Source organism: Hydra viridissima, unplaced genomic scaffold, assembly GCF_058129835.1.
Source record: "Hydra viridissima isolate aposymbiotic clone 2 unplaced genomic scaffold, HvirCarnegie_v1 scaffold_2, whole genome shotgun sequence".
NCBI classification, from domain to species: domain Eukaryota; kingdom Metazoa; phylum Cnidaria; class Hydrozoa; order Anthoathecata; family Hydridae; genus Hydra; species Hydra viridissima.
In genome coordinates, this window is record NW_028324301.1 from 22,426,235 (window position 1) to 22,445,761 (window position 19,527).

The 19,527-nt window shown below is 33.5% G+C and overlaps 2 protein-coding genes across 4 annotated transcripts in view; both read right to left on the minus strand.

Moving 5' to 3' along the window:
• LOC145187972 (WASH complex subunit 5-like) overlaps window positions 1-19,527 on the minus strand; it is a 36,243-nt gene that overhangs the window by 12,320 nt on the left and 4,396 nt on the right. For all 3 annotated transcript variants that reach the window (XR_016450150.1, XM_090079937.1, XM_090079936.1), the window contains one exon: window positions 16,305-16,405. Coding sequence is in view for 2 of the 3 variants with exons in the window: in XM_090079937.1 (XP_089936063.1) it covers window positions 16,305-16,405 (101 nt within the window). In the remaining variant the exon portion in view is untranslated. The remainder of the gene's footprint in view (window positions 1-16,304; window positions 16,406-19,527) is intronic.
• On the minus strand, window positions 3,222-5,442 carry LOC149892473 (uncharacterized). The gene is made up of 2 exons (XM_090079939.1): window positions 4,475-5,442; window positions 3,222-4,353 (listed from the first exon to the last, which is right to left on the minus strand). Exons 1-2 carry the CDS (start codon window positions 5,223-5,225, stop codon window positions 3,650-3,652), a joined length of 1,455 nt encoding a protein of 484 aa, XP_089936065.1. The 5' UTR covers window positions 5,226-5,442; the 3' UTR covers window positions 3,222-3,649.

Genomic DNA, 19,527 nt, shown 5'->3' on the forward strand with positions numbered 1-19,527 from the left:
ATAAAAATTATCAATTGCAGAGCAAAGCATGGCAGTGGAGATAAGTGAATTCTTGATGAATAGTGTACTCAATATACTTAGCGTTCTGAATGGTGTGCAAATATTTTTGTTTTTTGAGATAAATCCAATAAATGTAGTCACATGCATTTAAGACAGGTGATTGGGATGGTCACAGCTGATAACATGTTCACTAAACTTGTTTTTGAAGATTTTTTTTTGACAGAAATATGACTGTCAAGCACTTTCATTTTGCTTTTATCTGTGCAATGAAATGATTGAAAAGCATCTCATGATAGTATTTATCAAAATCTGATCCACAGGTTTGGTCATCTTTCACTTTTTCTTGACACCATAGAGTAATATTTAATCATTCCTAATAGCTACCTAGTTGATAACAACATGATGCATTCAGAACTTATATGAATAGAGCTACAAACAGTTTACCAACTCATAACAACTTTTTACAGCTAAAAAGAATAAAATTGTCTTTTTTCTGCAAAAAAGTAAACACAATTTTATCTTTTATAGCTGTAATATTATTGTGTTAAGCTAGAAAAAATAATCTAATTAGTGGCCAGGTAACTTCATCACATTAAGAACCCAAAAAGCCTGGATATGGGTCAATTGCATCCTTTATTAGCAAATAAACAAACTTAAGATACACAGCTGTTCTTTTTTTTCTCTTACACTGAAAATATATTTAACAGAAAATTTAAAATAAAATAAAATGACAAAAACTTTTTAAAGTGAAAGAAAAATGTTTTCTTTCATCAATAATTATTTATTAATAAGCAGAAATAATAATTTGCACTAAAAAACTTAAAAAAGTATAATTATAAACAATGAAAAGCATACTTGTACTGAATTTTGCAAATGAATATTAAAATAATTTCTTAGTTTTTTGTTAAGCTTTGCTGTTAATTTTGTTTTTATTATTATTTTTTTAATACAATTTTAAATTAATCCGTATTTTTCTTCTATTTCTCTTGTTTAAATCAAAACTTAACTTCAACTATATCCACTGGCTCTACTCATTGACTATATATCCAAGTTGCTGTCTACCAAGTGTTGTAGAGAAGTTTATGGGTGACATTTATCAATAATTTGGACCATCATTCAAGAGCACACAGAGAAATATTGCTCATACAAGCTGTATGACAAAACCCAGCAAAAGACTACTGCTAGATTTAATGAATTGGTTTTCAAATGTATCTATTTCAACCATAGCTATGCTTGATGTAACTGGAGCAGTGTCAGGTAAGATCAAAAAGAATAAAAAACATATACCGTGGTGTGACCTAACAAAGTCCTATGCTTTAAGAAAGCTCTAATTTAAGAAATGACAGAAATTTTGTATACATAAAATAAACATTTAGAGAAAAAAATTTAGTTATTTTTTCTAACTAGATATCTAGTTAAAACAACAAAATTATTTTCCGCAAATGTTTCTTTTATATATACGAAATTAGTAATTTCTTAAATAAGGACTTTCTTAAAACATATGACTTTGTTAAGTCACACCATGGTAGTTTATCTAGTGGAATGTGATTGAATTTCCTAAGTATTTTCAGCTCTCAGTTAATCACAAAGAAAGCCCAACCAGGCAGAGGAATAAGATTGGCCATCTTGAATATTTCCTTTACTAGTGTAGCTGTCAAAATATCTTTTAGCAAGTATACATTTTTATACTCAGTGAAAAATAGTTATTTGATACCAATTTATTACTTACAAATTGGTGTGACTACTATGATTTGCCGGTTCTGACGCATTGATACTTTTCCTATACTTAAGGATTCTGACGCATTGATACTTTTCCTATACTTAAGGATTCTGACGCATTGATACTTTTCCTATACTTAAGGATTCTGACGCATTGATACTTTTCCTATACTTAAGGATTCTGACGCATTGATACTTTTCCTATACTTAAGGATTCTGACGCATTGATACTTTTCCTATACTTAAGGATTCTGACGCATTGATACTTTTCCTATACTTAAGGATTCTGACGCATTGATACTTTTCCTATACTTAAGGATTCTGATGCATTGATACTTTTCCTATACTTAAGGATTCTAACGCATTGATACTTTTCCTATACTTAAGGATTCTGACGCATTGATACTTTTCCTATACTTAAGGATTCTGACGCATTGATACTTTTCCTGTACTTAAGGATTCTGACGCATTGATACTTTTCCTATACTTAAGGATTCTGGCGCATTGATACATTTCCTATACTTAAGGATGCATAAAAAATGGTGAACACTTCATATCATGACAAAACCAATACTTAAGAGTCGTCTTTAAAAATCAAGAAGAAGTATAAAAATAATCATGTTATTTATATACCAGTTCTTTAAGATGCCTGTTCTTGTTTATTGCCTTGTTTTGTAATGTCCGATAGCCAAGGTGTGAATGCCGTCTTGTAAGATGTGTCTTTTGTCATCGTTAGCGCTGAGTGCGACTTTGTTAATTTCTTCAGTGTAAACGTCGTGAAGATGAGATCTGAAAACGTTCATGGTGGCGAGCTTTTCTTGTTTAGTCATTAAGCAGTCACCACAAGGTATTGATAACTTCTTGAAAGTCATCCCCTTCCTGTAATTTTTTCAAGACGTAAAGACACAAGTGGCCACAATAAGACGTATCACCAAACTGAACTCTCTCGCTGTTATAATAAACCGGACTTTTCAAATAATCGACAAGTTCGACAAGAGGAGGCTGAGCGTAAGAATCAAAACTATACTTTTTGTCACCGTCTTTAAACCAACACACCCAATGAAACCCACCAGTGCTTGAATCGCCCGTATTCACAATACCACATTCTTTTTTTCTTGGCTTTTTTGGTAACTCATCCCTGACAAACACGCCTTGAAAGTTTTTTAATTTTAACTGTTTAGCAGCCTTTATCAATTGAAAGTTAGTTAAAGCTACATTAGGTAAAACAATTCCTTCTACGTCAATCCATTGAAAGTTGATCATTTTTTTTATTTTCTTAAAAAGTTTATCCGAATTTTTTAACAAGCGATTTTCATAGAATAGCACCTAAAAAGGGTATACTATTAAAGGGTGAGTTAGGTCCGAGTAATAAACCAGCTCCAACAGATTGATAACCTTTTTCAGTTTTAATGAAGAGTCCATCACCGTGAACATTTTTAGTCCATGGGGTGATAAACAATCCTTCTCCACCTAAAGTTTTTATCTTCATTCCATTTCCATTCTTTTTCAAGTAAACGATACCTCTTCCTGCAATTTTATCAACCATAGCAGAGCCGGCAGAAGAACCTACACCTGCTAGCAATCCGGTGGCTAGAGCAGGAACTACTTTTGTAGCAAGAGTGCTGCCTATCATACCTAATAACGGTAAAAGAGCTCCGATAAATCCACCTTCAATGGTTGAGTTGTGCGATAATTGTCTTTTACTCAATTTAAGAGTGACTCCTTTACCAGCTTCATACGCTTTTCTAATTTTGTTCAATTGCACATTAGTGATAGCTAGAACATGTTTACCGTTCAAGTCTTGATGAGAAAGCTTAATGCTAGTATCGGTTTTGTCTTGAATGGCTTTTTTAATTTTATCAGAATGGCTCTGGGAGATATTAATTTTGATATTTTGATAATTGCTCATTTTTTATGTATTAAAAATTATTTATTTCACTTCTCGAATATGATATCGTATTGTAATATCCTCTCCACGAAAATCAACCAAATCTCCATTCTGATCAATGATGCGAGTAACCATTGTTGAAATTTCAAACAGTTTAACAGGAAGATAAATCAAATGCATTGGTCTCTCGATGATTTTATAGCCTGGACTAACATTTGGATAAAACGAGTAAATGCAATTTAATTGGGTTCCATTAATATAGGATGATCCGATCACGTTGTTAACGATTCTGATGGTGTTAATGCTTGAAATTCTAACGATATTATCCGACTCGTATTCGGAATTGGAATTTAATTTTCTTTTAGTAAACCCTAAAACTGAAGAGATGCTGTTCTCCACGTTAAAGTCAATCAAATAATTCAAACCAAGTTTAATGGTTGATTTTAAAGTATTAAGATTGATTCCAATTTGAAGGTTGTTTGGAGAGTAATTAATTTTATTTGCAATAATATAACTTCCACGTTGAGCTGTTTTTATTGTGTTAAAAATAGACTTTTGCAAATACTCATTGATGTCTTTAATGTCATAGCTTCCTGATGGAATGATAATGTTCTCCCAATTAGCTCCATTGTTCATGCTGTATTTGAAAGAATTGTTTTTACTGTTTACATTTGGAATGCTGTTGTAAGTCTCAAGACCGAGAAAAGCCATTTCATAACTTTTTCCTTCGTTAAAAACGATTTTATCTAAAAATTCAGTGGTGATAACACTTGATTTTCCATCTACATCGATGATTATACCTGACATTTTTTAAATAAGAATTATTTTTTAAATTGTTTTAGAAAAATAAAAAATCATCAAACCCACTTCGGTACTTTCCCTCGTTCTTTTTAGAAGAGAGATCAATGACGGCAAATCCGTGAGGTTCATTCCAGCAATGATTGCAAAAGGCTTTAAACTCTTCTATTTTCATATCGCAGGAAACGTGATCTTGATAAATGTGATTAACGCTTTTTTGATCTTGTTTAAAGAGACAAATAAAGTTAGCATTTTCTCTGATGGTATGTCTTGGAATCTCGAAATAGTTTTGAGCGAGGTAAAAGCAGTCGACGTTAGAGTGTCTTCCTCGGATGTAATATTTTTCGCACTTGTTTTGATTAGTTAATTGCAAATCGTCAAAGATCATCAAATTGTTTTTGGTTGAGTCTAAGGATTCAGGTTCAGGCACATCGTCTGCTGTTTCGAAAAATTGACACTCCATATCATCATTATTGGAATATTTTTTTGAAAGGTTGTTAATAACATCTTCAGGGTTTAAATTCAATTTTTCCATTTCGTCTTGTACATCATCCGTTAACAAATCAACAATATCCTTTTTAGGAAGTTTATTTTCGAAGGATCTTTTGAGTATTTTGTATTCAGGTTGAAAAAGGGATTTTCCAAAGACATACAATCGGTTGTAATCTAGCCATCCCGGTCTGAGAAGTAGATTGAGCAGCAACGTTATTTTTCCATATCCAGACTTTCCAACGATGATTCCTCGAATGCTTCTCGGTAAAAGCTTGCTGTTGTTTCTTTTGGTTTTCCCAATTTTACACGACAATTTCATCACTTCCATTTTTTATATTTAAAAAGTTTTTATATATGTTAAAATGTACTGCGTTAAGTGTAGAAGAGAGACTGAAACCATTCACTTGAAAAAGGAAATGACAAAAAACAATAGGTCTATGTTGAAAGGGACTTGCAACTCTTGTGGGATAACAAAATGCAAGTTTGTTTCTTCGCATACGCCCAAAGGATCATCTTCGCATGCGATCAATGGAGGAGACTTGGTGGAATCGATCAACAATTTTTCAAAAAAAATAAAGCTTCCATGGGCAAAGTTTCCAGGAGAAATGTACATTCCAGGGATGAATTTTGCAGGGCCTGGAACCAATTTGGACAAAAGGCTCACTTCCACAGACATGTATCAAGAGTGGAGCAAACCGGTGGATAGAGTGGACAATGCAGCGTATCACCATGATTTGGCATATAAATATTTAAACGACGTTCAAAGCAGAAAATATGAAGATCGAATGATGCTTGAAGAAATGAATTCGATTCCCAATCCCACTCAAAAAGAAATAAGCGAGCGAAAAATCATCGCTCCCATCATCAAAGCCAAAGCTAAATTCGGATTGGGTGTAAGTGATTTGAAATGGACAGACCAGCTTGCAGAGGAGCTTCATAAACCGGTGATTCATCATTTTAAAAGAAGGGTGATTGTAAACGACATTGATGAAATATGGGCCGCAGATTTGGTGGACATGCAATCGTTTTCAAAATTCAACAAGGGTGTAAAATATTTGCTCATGGTGATTGACGTGTTTTCAAAGTATGGATGGATCGTTCCGTTAAAAAGCAAAACGGGTCTTGAAGTGGCAGAATCATTGAAAAAGATTTTTGGTGAAAGAAAATGCGTCAAATTGTGGGTAGATAAAGGAAAAGAGTTTTACAACAAGCACGTGAGAGCGTTGGGTGTGCAATTATACTCCACTGAAAACGAGGAAAAAAGTTCTGTTGTCGAGCGATGGAACAGAACGATGAAAGAGAGAATGTTTAAATATTTTTCAGCCAACAATACCAATAAATATATTGACGTATTAGATGAGATGGTGAAAAATTACAACAGCACAAAGCACTCTTCTATCAAAATGACACCAGTTGAAGCTAGCGATGAAAAGAATAAAGGTAGGGTATGGTGGAATCTGTATGGAAAGGATCAAACATTACCAGCAAAACCAAAATTCTTAATGGGTGATCAAGTGCGTATCGTAAAAAAGAAGTCTCATTTTGAAAAAGGGTATACACCGAGATGGACAGAGGAGGTTTTTACAGTGTCAAAAGTTCAGTATACGAATCCACCCACGTATAAAATCTCTGACGCTAACGGTGAAGAAATTCAAGGCACCTTTTACGAGCAGGAGATGCAAAAGACACATCAAGACATATTCAGAATTGAAAAAATCATTCGCAAAACCAAGAGCAAGTCGTTAGTCAAATGGTTAGGATATCCAGACTCCTTTAATTCATGGGTAGATAATAATGAATTGTTAAGTTTGCAAAAATGATCTAAAAATTTATTTTTAATATGTAAAATGCATGCTCCTCACAAGTTTTTTAGAAATGTTACCTCAGCAGAAGTCCACAGTTTGGATTTGCAATTAAAAATTTTGGAAGAGAGGGTTAGAGAGTTGGAGGAAAGAAGACCGAACAACATTATTGTGTCTACGAAAACGTTAGATCATCCACCTTATTTCAACGTTAATGAACAATATGAGATTTTTGCTCAGAAAGACATTAAATTTGCTGCTCTCTCACATACAATGATAGCTTTATCCATTGGGTTGAATTTGGAGAAAGGTGTTGCAGTGATAACATTAATGAATAAAATTACTGATCAATTGAATTATAGAAAAAACGAAGTTATTATTTCAGAGTCTGTAGATGATGTTATTATGGATGTGAATAGTAACAGCAAACAGGATGTGATTGTTAAAAAAGGAGAAAAACTTTGTAAGATTAATTACATTGATTTAAAATAATTTTTTTATTGATAAAAAAATGGAAATATTGAATGAAAAACTTTATCCAGTTCTTCCAACAGCTCCTGCAGATGAAGGACATAGTTACCGGCTTCAGAAAATAAGCGAGATACAAAAAGAGATAGAGAATGAAAAAGCAAAAAGAGTTCATCTAAGCAAAAAGTATCATCGCGTGTATAGGATCATTTCTAATGTAGATAATACAATGCAAACCTTATGCATTGCTTTGGGTGTGACTGGAATTGGCCTTTTATCAACCATCGCTGCTGCCCCTGTTGCAATTGCGTGTGAAGGTGTAGCTATTGGAATGGGTTTTTTATCAATTGTAGGAGGACAAGTCAACAAAAAACTAGCATTAAAAGCGGAGAAGCATGAAAAGATCAAAGTGTTGGCAGAGTCGAAATTGAATATGATTAGCGAGCACATTTCCAAAGCGTTGATGGATGGAAAAATAAACGATTCAGAGTTTCAATTGATTCTTGATGAGCTTCAAAAATTTAAATCCTTGATGGAGGAAATACGAACCAAAACCAAAAAGGGAATAGATGAAGTTACTAAAGAAAACTTGATCCAAAAAGGACGAGAAGACGCGATTCAAACATTTAACAATTTGTTTAAGAAAGGATCAACGTAGTCGTAAAAACCAATTTATGTATTTTTCCACGTATTTTAAGAAAGGATCAACGTAGTCGTAAAAACCAATTTATGTATTTTTTCAACGTATTTTAAAAAGATGTTTTTCTTTAAAATACAAGACCTGAATAAAAGGGATGAAATTGTGAAAGAAATTAATGACAGACGAAAGAGGATTTATCAGAACAGCGTGAATGACAACATTTCAGATACGAATTTTCAAGCTGATGTGAGCAAGCTATTTAAACCCATCATCGAGAGCAATGAAAAGATGATCAAAAGCCTGTCAGTCGATCAAAAAAAGAAAAGACCTTTCGAAGTGAACAAAGTTGGAGATAAAATGTACATTGGAAAAATGGAGGTTGAAATAGATGGAAATGATATCATTGTCGGTGAAGAAAAGTATAATGGAACAAAAGGTCTTTGGGAACTGATGACTGAATTAACAATACCAAAGAGCTATACCGATGAAGATTTGCAAAATTATGAAAAAATTTTAATGGATAGTGATGCTATAAGATCTGATTCGCAACCGCATAAACCGAAATCATCAAGAAGACCAAAGTATCAACAACTTATTGCTCCTATTTGGGAAAAAATGATGCGTATTGAAAAGGGTATAAAAGGTCGTGGTGTTATTATTCTTCCGAGCGATCCTAATGCGTTGGTGGAAAAGCTTGAATTGAGTATTGCTGCATGGCATGCTGGGAATAAAGAGTCAAGAAATATGGCTGTTGCTATTTGCGATGAGCTGTTGAGACAAGGGGAGATTAATAAAGAGGAATATAAATCGTTAATGAGGACTATTGATAAAATTATTTAAAAAGATTGTTTTATTTAAAAAAATGCTCATTGTGAACAAAAGAAGATATGTGAAAAAGAACGTTGTTGGTGGAGGTGGTATTGTAGACATGATTAAAAATTTCATAAAAAGAGCAGCTGCGTCAAGTGTTACAAAAGCAACAGTGAATTTGCTTAAAAATGCTGCAACAAGCAAAATTGGACAAGAAACGATTACAGCTGCAAAATCTGCTGGGACAGAGTTAGCCCTTTCAGCCATTTCCACTGCTAGAGATGTGGCTATTGACAAAGGTAAAAAGACCATTGAGAAATTAAAGACTGGTTCATCTATTCAAAGTAAGAAAATGTCTAAAAAGAACGCTATTCGAATTCAAGACCTGGTGAAAATAGGGCAGGGCATGAAAATAGTATGAAGATAGCATTCTGTTGCGATGACTTGTTATAAACTTGCAATGTCTTGCGATAAGAGACATTTAAATGAATTAAATAATTTTTTATTATATAAAAAAATGATAAGTACTGAGCGATTAAGAGTTACTGAGAACCCAGAGTATGATATTGGTATTGAAAAAGTTGATTTTTTTGAGTATCTTCCAACCAATCTCGATTTAAATTCTTCAGGCACGATTACTTTTGAGATTGACTGTCAATCGATTCAAACAGTACCATCAGAGGCTTACATTCTTATTGAAGGAGTGTTGAAAAAGAGCAATGGAACCTTTTACGATGCTAAAGACAACATTGCACTGGTGAACAACGCTTTGTTGTATTTGTTTAATGATGTGACTTATGACTTGTCGGGAGAGCAAGTGGAACGAGTGATGTATCCAGGTCCAGCCACCACCATACTTGGATTGATGAAATATCCTTATGGATTTCAGTTTGCTGATGGATTAAAACAGATGTGGTATATGGATACGTCAAATCTTGTTGGAAATTCAGGATTCAATGTTAGACGAGACCACTTGTTTGCAGACACTACATCCGTTGGAGCTTTTTCGTTTAAAATTCCGTTGAAGCACATTTTTGGATTTTGCGAAACCTATGACAAAGTTGTTTATGGGTTTAGGCATACCATCACCTTTACAAAGAAAGAATGTGATGATGCGATTTATAGAGCGGAGAGCGTTAGTGCAGGAATGATCAACCTTAAAAAAATTCAGACTTTATATGCCTCGCGTTGAATTAGATATTTCGAAAAAGACTGATTTCATGAATTTAATAGCTCAAAAAATTCCCATTCAAGTGGCTTATAAATCAAACAAATGTGAAAGACAGCTTATTCCAGCCGGTCAAACAGAATTTACCTGGTCGCTTGGAAGAGTCACTGACAAAAGCATTCCAAGATTTATCTTGTTCGGACTTCAGACAAACAGAAATTCCAGTCAAACAGTTAATCCGTCACTATTCGACCATTGTGATGTTAGCAATTTTTACGTGACTGTTAATGGAATAAAGTATCCAAATTACAATTACGACTTGAATTTTGGAGAAAAGAGAGTGGTTATGGCTTATTCAGATGCGTTCTCTTTTGATGAAAAATATTACGGCACAAATGAACTTGTTTGTCAATCTGGGTTAAGCTTGCTTGAATATATAAAATTATATCCGTTGTTCTTTGTGGATATCAGCAAGCAAAAAGAAAGAATGACGTCGGAAACAGCTGAATTAGTGGTAAACCTTAAATTTCGAACTTCAACTATTGCAAATACCGTTATTTTTGCAGTGGTGATCTCTGACAAACTGCTTAAATTTGTTTCAGACGGAACCAACATGACTGCTGTTTATTAAGATGTCTTTTCAGGAAAAATTGAATTGACTTAAAAAAAATCTTGGTATAATAAAATGAGATATACAACATCGTATTTGAAAAATTTGTTGAATGAAAACGGCGTTAGTAAAACAGCAGATGATTTAATAACGTTGATGATGCTTGCGGTTGAAAACAACTTGATTAGTAAAGATGAGATTTTAGAAAGAGCAAAAGAAAAAAAAGAAAAGCCTCCTCCAAAAGAAAAAAAACCTGTTGATCCGAAATGGGAATGGCTTAGTTTTGTTAAGAATAAACCCATCACTGTGAGAATAACCAAAATTGAAACGGGTGAGGTGACTGAATACAAGTCTCTTTACAAAGCGATGGCAGGAACTGGACGTGGATGGAGATATTTAGAGCGTCGAGATGGAAAGGTTGATAATGGAATCAAGATTGAATTTTTAAATTCTGAAAAGCTTGAAAAACGTAAAAAGCAGCAAAATTAATTTTTTAACTTTTAACATGTTAAAAAATTGACTTAAATAAAATTCTTGGCATAAATAAAAAGATGGAAAGCATGCAAAAGGATGATCTTTTAAATGCCCTTGATGATAGCTTTGTGTCAACTTCTGATACGGCTAAATCAAAAAGTTTGCTTAAATTTCTAAAAAACGTAAGAAAACTTCCAAAGGAACATCGAATCATTTTCAAAGAAATGGTTGAAGTAGCACCTTTTGAAGAAGTGATCAGAAATATAAAAGAAGACATTGATCTGCGTAATAAATTCCTGATAGGAACAAATTGGAAACTAAATGCTAGCGGACGTAATAATTGTCGTAAAATCACTGAACATATTAGAGAGATTAAAAATATGTATTCACGTCTTTCCAAATAATTTTTTAATTCTTTTCACGGGAGAATTAAAAAAAACGGTAAAAACTTTTCGAAGAAGAAAATATGCTGAAAGTGTGCCAAGATTTAAAAAAAAAATTGAATTGACTTAAAGAAAATCTTAGTGAAAATCTTCTAGGGAAGAGCTTGTTGAAGCAATAAGAACAACAAAACCTGTCATTGACCAAAAGTCTGTTAATGATCGAAAAGATCGAAATAAAATGACTGTAAAAGAATTAAGAGAGATGGCTAAAGGTCGTGATGATATCAAAGGTATCTATAAAATGAAAAAAGCTGATCTCATTGCAGCTTTAAATATTACCATCATTGGAAGTGGTCCTGCTCCTCAACCTGTAGCTCGTAGACGCACGACTGAGGCGAGACCTTTGCCTGTTAATGAAAGACCTACCGTGGTTAGGTTTGTTCGACCAGCTGTAAAAGTTTCTGTAAAACCGACAAAAGTAAGGTTTGTTCATCCACCTGTAAAAGTTTCTGTAAAGCCGACAAAAGTTTCAATAAAGCCGACAAAAGTAAGGTTTGCTGTTGGTTCTGAAAGACCTGTACCTGCTCCAAGACCTGTACCTGCTCCAAGACCAAGGTCTGACGACTTGATTTCATTCGAAACTTCTGCTCTCTTGCAAAATAGGATGATAAGAGATGAACCCTCTATTCTTAACACACCGGTTATAGATTCAACAAACGTTATTACACCTAGACCGGTTCCAGCACCAAGACCTTTATTTTCAAGTCTGACGGCAGCTACAAAAAGTGTGGCGTCCTATGTTAAAACTAAGTTTAATGATATTAAAGAATGGATAGATCCCTACGTTCCTGAAGTAGTCAAGAAGAATGTAAGCGAATCAGTGAAACAAATCGATGAAAAGATAAAGTCTATCAAATCACTTGTATTAAAAACAGTGTATAAACAGCCAGTGCAAAAACCTTATAAAATAGAATTCAAGTTGACTGAACATTCGGCAGAGCATACTGTGAGACAATTTTCTTACACACCTTCTTCTCAATATTAAGACCTTGCATCGTTTTTTAATTTGGTGAGAGAGTCTGCCATTCAAACCATGGAAGGAGAAAGGAATACAAAGGTAAGGATTGTTTTAACGTGTGAAATGAAATCCGTAAGTATCATGACTGGTGAAGAAGTGACTCGGGAAGCAGCCTTTTCATCAAGATCAGAGATTATTCTAGAGGCTAAAGATGTAAGAGAGTTAATGAGCGAAATGGAAGAAAAAGTCTTGGAAAGTAGTGTCAAATACAATGCTTTAGGATCTAATTCTACCCTATCAAAGATTTTAAGAATGGACATTAACTTTACTGATTATGTACCTATCAGCGGTGGATCCTATATTGTGTTGCCTGATGATCTGAAAAACAAAAAGGCGATCATCAACATGAAAAACGAGGACAATGAATGCTTTAAATGGTCGGTTACTCGAGCGTTGAATCTAAAAAATAGAGACAACGAAAGAATTGATGAAGACTTGGTTCTAAAATCAGAAGAGCTAGACTGGGATGGAATGGAGTTTCCTGTGAATTATCATAAAATAGGTGATTTTGAGAAAAATAATCCAACTATCAGCGTAAATGTCTTTGGGTATGAAAATGAAAAACCTTACCCTTTGCGAATATCTAGCTTTGTTGACCGAAAGCACTGCATTGATTTGTTGTATATTACAAACAAAGACACAGAACATTATTGTCTCATTAAAAATTTCAGTCGGTTTGCTGGCTCCTTAACATCGAAACATCAACACAAAAGATATTTTTGCAGAAGATGTCTTCAAGATTATGACCAAGAAGAAAAACTCCAAAAACATCAAGAAGACTGCTATAATAACGCTCCAGTAAGAATCGAACTTCCTAAAGAAGGGGCAACTGTTGAATTTAAAAAATATAACAAGTCTATGAGGGTTCCGTACATCGTATACGCAGACTTTGAAAGTTTCATCAAACCTATCGATGACAACACTGAGTATAATAATAAAGAGTCATACACCAAACAATACCAAAAGCACGTTCCAAGCTCCTTCTGCTATTACATCAAATGCTTTGACGACAGCCTTTACAAAGAAAAACCAGTCATGTACACAGCAGAAAGCGATGATGATGATGTAGCTCAAAAGTTTGTAACCATGCTTGAAGCTGATCTTATAAAGATTTTCGTTAAGATTGATTCACTACAAAAAAAATGGAAGAATAAGAGAATAGAGACTGATGAGGATAAGAAGAAGTATGAAGCTGAAACCAAATGTCACATTTGCAAAAAAGATCTTAATGATGATAAAGTATGGGATCACTGTCATTTGACTGGAAAGTATCGAGGAGCTGCTCATAACAAATGCAACTTGGATTATAAAATTCCAAAATTTATTCCCGTTGTCTTTCATAACTTGTCTGGCTATGACGCTCATTTGTTCATCAAGAAATTAGGTGGAAAAAAAGGAAAGATCACTTGTATACCCAACAATGAAGAAAAATATATCAGCTTCTCGAAAAAAATCAAAGTGAGAGAATTCACTAATAAGAAAGGTAAACTTTGTAAAGTATTGAAAGAGATAAGGTTTATTGCCAGCATCAGATTCTTACCTTTCGGTTTAGACAAACTAGCTAAAAATCTCACCAACGAACAGTGTAAAAACGTAGCTGAATATTACTCCGAAAAGAAACAGTTTGATTTGATAAGGAGAAAAGGGATTTACCCTTATGACTGGGTGGACTCCATTGAGAAATTCACTGAAACGCAATTACCTCCTATTGAAGCCTTTTATTCCAAGCTAAAAGATGAATCAGCAACAGTGAAAGACTATGCACATGCTCAAAACGTTTATAGCGAATTTGGATGTAAAACCTTTAAATACTATCACGAATTATATAATATTTCAGACGTCTTGATACTTGCAGATGCATTTGAAGATTTCAGAAACACATGTCTCAGTCATTACGGTCTTGATCCTGCTTGGTATTACACCTCTCCTGGTTTAGCTTGGGACGCTATGTTAAAGGAAACTAAAATTAAATTGGAATTGTTAACTGATATTAATATGCTCAACATGGTGCAAAAAGGTATACGTGGTGGAATTAGCATGATCTCCAATAGATATGGAACTGCTAATAACAAATACATGTCAGACTATGATCCTTCAAAACCATCGAAATTTCTTCAGTATTTAGACGCTAATAATCTCTATGGATGGGCTATGAGCAAACCTCTTCCCGTTAGAGGATTTAGATGGATGGCTGAAGAGGAACTTTTAAATTGGAAATCCATGCCTTGCATTCTCGAAGTTGATTTAGATTATCCTGAAGAGCTTCACGATTTACACAACGACTATCCTTTAGCTCCTGAAAGATTGACTATTGGAAAAGTGGAAAAGCTGGTCCCTACTTTAAACAACAAGGAGAAATATGTCATTCATCATGAAAACCTAAAACTCTATGAACGAATGGGATTAGTTATTACAAAAATTCATCGTGGTATAACCTTTGAAGAAGAACCTTTTATGAAACAATATATTGACCTCAACACTAGATTAAGAACCGAGGCTGAAAATGAATCTGATAAAGAATTTTTTAAACTCATGAACAACTCTGTCTTTGGCAAGACCATGGAGAATATTCTAAAACGCGTTGATGTTAGGCTTGTTACCACAAGAAAAGAAGTCTTAAAATTATCTAAAAGCCCTAGATATGAACGAAACAGAATTTTTGATGAAAATCTCATCGCGGTTCACATGAAAAGAATATTTGTCTACTACGACAAGCCTGTTTACTTGGGAATGTGCATCCTCGATTTGAGCAAAACACTCATGTTTGAACACCACTATGACTACATGAAACCTAAATACGGGGATAAGCTGAAATTACTCATGACTGATACTGACTCTCTGTTTTACGAAATAGAAACAGAAAATTTTTATCAGGACATTGCCGATGATGTACTTGAAAAGTTTGACACGAGCGACTTTCCTAAAGATCATCCTGCCATTCAAAACTTTGCATTTGACGTTGGGTTTAAAATAAAAAGGTTATCGGTAAGTTCAAGGATGAAACCAGCGGTAAGCAAATTAAAGAGTTTGTTGGACTTCGACCGAAACTCTACTCTTACAAAATCACTAAAGAAGAACGCAAAAAATGCAAAGGAATTCAGAAATGCGTAGTTGAAAAGAAAATCACTCACAAAGATTATTACGACTGCTTAATGGAAAAGACAGAAAAGCTTGCCACCATGAACGTCATACGATCTCATCTTCACAATATTCACACCGAAGAAATCAACAAAGTAGCACTCAGCGCTAACGACGACAAAAGATTCATCTTACAAGACGGAATTCACACGCTAGCCCTAGGACACTACACACTAAAACCCTGTTTTAATTTTATGGACTATGATAAAATCTTCGGACCTGATGATGATTAAAAAACATAATCACACTACTATCTTTTTTTTCATTAAAATATAACTCAGAACATGATTACACATTTTTTTTAACGACGTCATCTTGATTTCATTAAGTATAGGAAAAGTATCAATGCGTCAGAATCCTTAAGTATAGGAAAAGTATCAATGCGTCAGAATCCTTAAGTATAGGAAAAGTATCAATGCGTCAGAATCCTTAAGTATAGGAAAAGTATCAATGCGTCAGAATCCTTAAGTATAGGAAAAGTATCAATGCGTCAGAATCCTTAAGTATAGGAAAAGTATCAATGCGTCAGAATCCTTAAGTATAGGAAAAGTATCAATGCGTCAGAATCCTTAAGTATAGGAAAAGTATCAATGCGTCAGAATCCTTAAGTATAGGAAAAGTATCAATGCGTCAGAATCCTTAAGTATAGGAAAAGTATCAATGCGTCAGAATCCTTAAGTATAGGAAAAGTATCAATGCGTCAGAACCGGCAAATCATAGTAGTGGTGTGGGACACAAAAAAAAAAACAAAAAACACAAAACATCTTTTTTTGGTATTTCAAAATAAACCTGAGAATAAAACACTTGTTTATTATGAAATAGACAGTCTGACATACCAATATCTATGATAAGATACAAGCATTCTTTCACGAACATCTCCTTCAAATCGTAAATCAACAACCATTAGCATTACACCATATAAGTACAATACTTCACACTAAAGTAAAAAATATAGGTTAGGGTGGTCCTTATTTTTCAACTTTCAAAAAGTGATTGTCTTATTCATGCTATTCCAATATACTAAAACAAACAAAAAAAATTAGGACAGATATGAGCTCAAATGAACAGTATTTAGAGGTAGCTCAGTGAGGTCAAATTTTACATATAGACAACAATTCCAGTATGCATTACAAAGTACTTTACATTAACAAAGACTTAACATTTGGAATCAAAGTTATTATTTAAATATTAAAGGTCAGTAAGTTGTATAGGACCAAATAGTTTCCTATACTTTGATAACCTTGTTATTGTTCTTTAATAAAACATTGCTGACAGCCATCTTGTCAGCTGACATAGCAAATGGACAACTAAATAAATAGAATGCACATTGTATGCTGCGTTACATCTATATGTCAAATATACAAGCATGCATGCACATACATACATATATACATACATACATACATACATACATACATACATACATACATACATACATACATACATACATACATACATACATACATACATACATACATACATACATACATAAATACATACATACATACATGCTAATCAGCTAGATGTTACATAAACTAATTATTAGATAATTATTTAGTTTGTATAATAATAATATATTCACTCTACTTATACTATGCTGTATTGAGCACTCTTACTCGAAATATTAACATAATTTCTACAACACACACACACACACATATATATATATATATATATATATATATATATATATATATATATATATATATATATATATATATATATATATATATATATATATATATATATACACAGAGAAAGAGAGCGAGAGAGAGAGAGAGGGTGCAGCAGCAATTTGCAAACTTTTTAGAGCATTTTTCAAAATGAATTATATTAATAATATTATATTAATGGAATAATAATAAAAGAAAAATTGAAGATAAATGCTTTTCCCATCTTAGCATTCAATTAGGTCTCCTTTTTTTTTGATCACTGCCTCAAGTCTAGGATGGAAGGACTGGCAGGGGCTAATTGTATAGTCCTTTGACGTTGAGTTCCAAGCATAGGTATTTGATGACTTTAGTGACTTGACACTTGAGTGTGCATTTTTGCAACCCTTATTCTCAGCTACACTCCAGACACTATAGTCAAGGGCATTCAGGTCAGGGCTGGATGGTGGCCAAAATTGTTTGAGCCAGAAATTAGCCATATTGTCCTGAAAATATTGTTAGATTTTTCTGGACCTATGACAAGTTGAGTTATCCTGTTGAAAGATGTAATTGTTTTCTGGCAATGTCTTCTTCCTCCATGGCACCACATAACATTTTGAAAGCTGATATCACAGCAGAAGTAATTTTTTCTATCTCTTTGATGTAAATTGGTGGACAATTCTCTCCATTAAAAGCAATAATTCATAGCATCATGACAGACTGAGGGTGCTTGCTGCAACACAGGTGGTACTCTGTCACCCTTCTGCACAATGAATCTGTCATTTTGCCTATTAAACACACTGTCAACACTAAAAAGTTTTTCATCTAAGAAAACTTTAACTGTTGACGAAGCATGGCTTCAGCTGATTCAGAAGCTTCTTTGATTGCTCCAATCTCACATTTTTAGCCATTCTGTCAAAAGTTGCCATATAGGTTGGACCACACTGACTTTTCCAAGTGTTTTTAGAGTTCTTCTGACTGTCCTCTAACCAACATTGAACAGTTTTACTATCTTTCTGATGGATACAGTAGAATTGTTTTCAACATGCTTTTTAAGCTTTTCAGTGAATTTCTATAAACTTTTTTGTTCACTGGAGAAAGCATTTGGGGTCTCTCAGCACTGTCATGTTTTTTCACATTGTAAAATGTAGTTTTAGACACTCCAGAAATACAAATCACTTCACAAGCAGGCAAACTCACATGAATCAAATTTAAAACTTTGGTTCTTTTGGCTTTAATTGTAAAACTTTTAACTAAAATACTTTTTATTCACAACTTTATTCAAGTCTTAGACATTCATTAAACATTAACCAACAAAAACAAATTGCAAAAGTATTTTATTTACATCACAAAACCTAGCCAAAAATTAGTTCACTAATCGTTGCCGCACCCTGTATATATATAATGGCAAAAAAGTTAAGAGACAAAGTTTAAAATTAAATATCTCAAAAACTAAGAAAAGAAAAAAACAAATTGTTTTTTGCATTTTGTAAAATATTTATTCATTTACAAGTTTTCACTTTTTAAATAATGAAAAACTCCATGATCTGCTGTATTTCTTAATTTTGCCTTGACTCCCTTCATTAAGGACTGTAAATACTTTAAGTCAATTTCTTTCAATTTTTTTTTTTGATTCTTTTGACCAACTGATTGTTTGTTTTTGCTTCCCAGCCATTTTAAAAACTTTTTGTGCTGAACAACCCTAAAAGTTTTCGATTGGCCTTGCTTGTGGAACATTTGGTAGATTGATCTCCTTAGCAACATAGTTCAAGTTTTCATCCATCCATGCAACAGTTACATTTGAGTAATGGGCACTTGTTAAATCGGGCCAAAATATGTACTGAAATTCAGGATAATACTTATGAAGAAATTGGAGAAGTCTTTTCATTAAGCATTCCTCAATATAACTTAGATTTGATAGAGCATAACTTGATTTTAAGAATAAGTGGAGTAAATATACCTGCAATTGAAATTTCTACCCTTACAAGAACTTTTGAAGGGAAGTTTTCTGGAAACATATCAATGTTATCGCTGTAAAATCTTGCATTTCTGGGCATTTCCATAGCATTAAATAAGAAACATTTTTTGTCGTCAATCACTATCTTCTTCTACCAACTTTTGACTTTTTTGGCTCTCAAAGCTTGATCATCACTGTATTTTGGAGTTTTTATTTGATTATGGTAAGAAACTTGCATTTTAGACAATTGGTATGAAACATCTTGATAGCTTTTTCTCAAATTTCTGGCTCAATTTTTTTTAACTCACTCAATATCTATTGTTTACTAGTTGCTTGAATTGAGCTGAGTTAGCCCATGTCCATGAAGATGGTTGTCTAGTTTTTTTCTTGTCTTTAATTGGTTGATCAGTGTAAAATTTACCTAAGACCTTATACAAAGGTGAATGTGCATAC

Excerpts from the sequence above, each read along its gene's own strand:
- LOC149892473 (XM_090079939.1), bottom strand. The coding sequence starts at position 5,225 with ATGGAAGTGATGAAATTGTCGTGTAAAATTGGGAAAACCAAAAGAAAC. Across the intron at positions 4,354-4,474 it reads GAACGAGGGAAAGTACCGAA|ATAAAATCGTTTTTAACGAA; the intron begins GTGGGTTTGATG and ends CTGAATTTTTAG.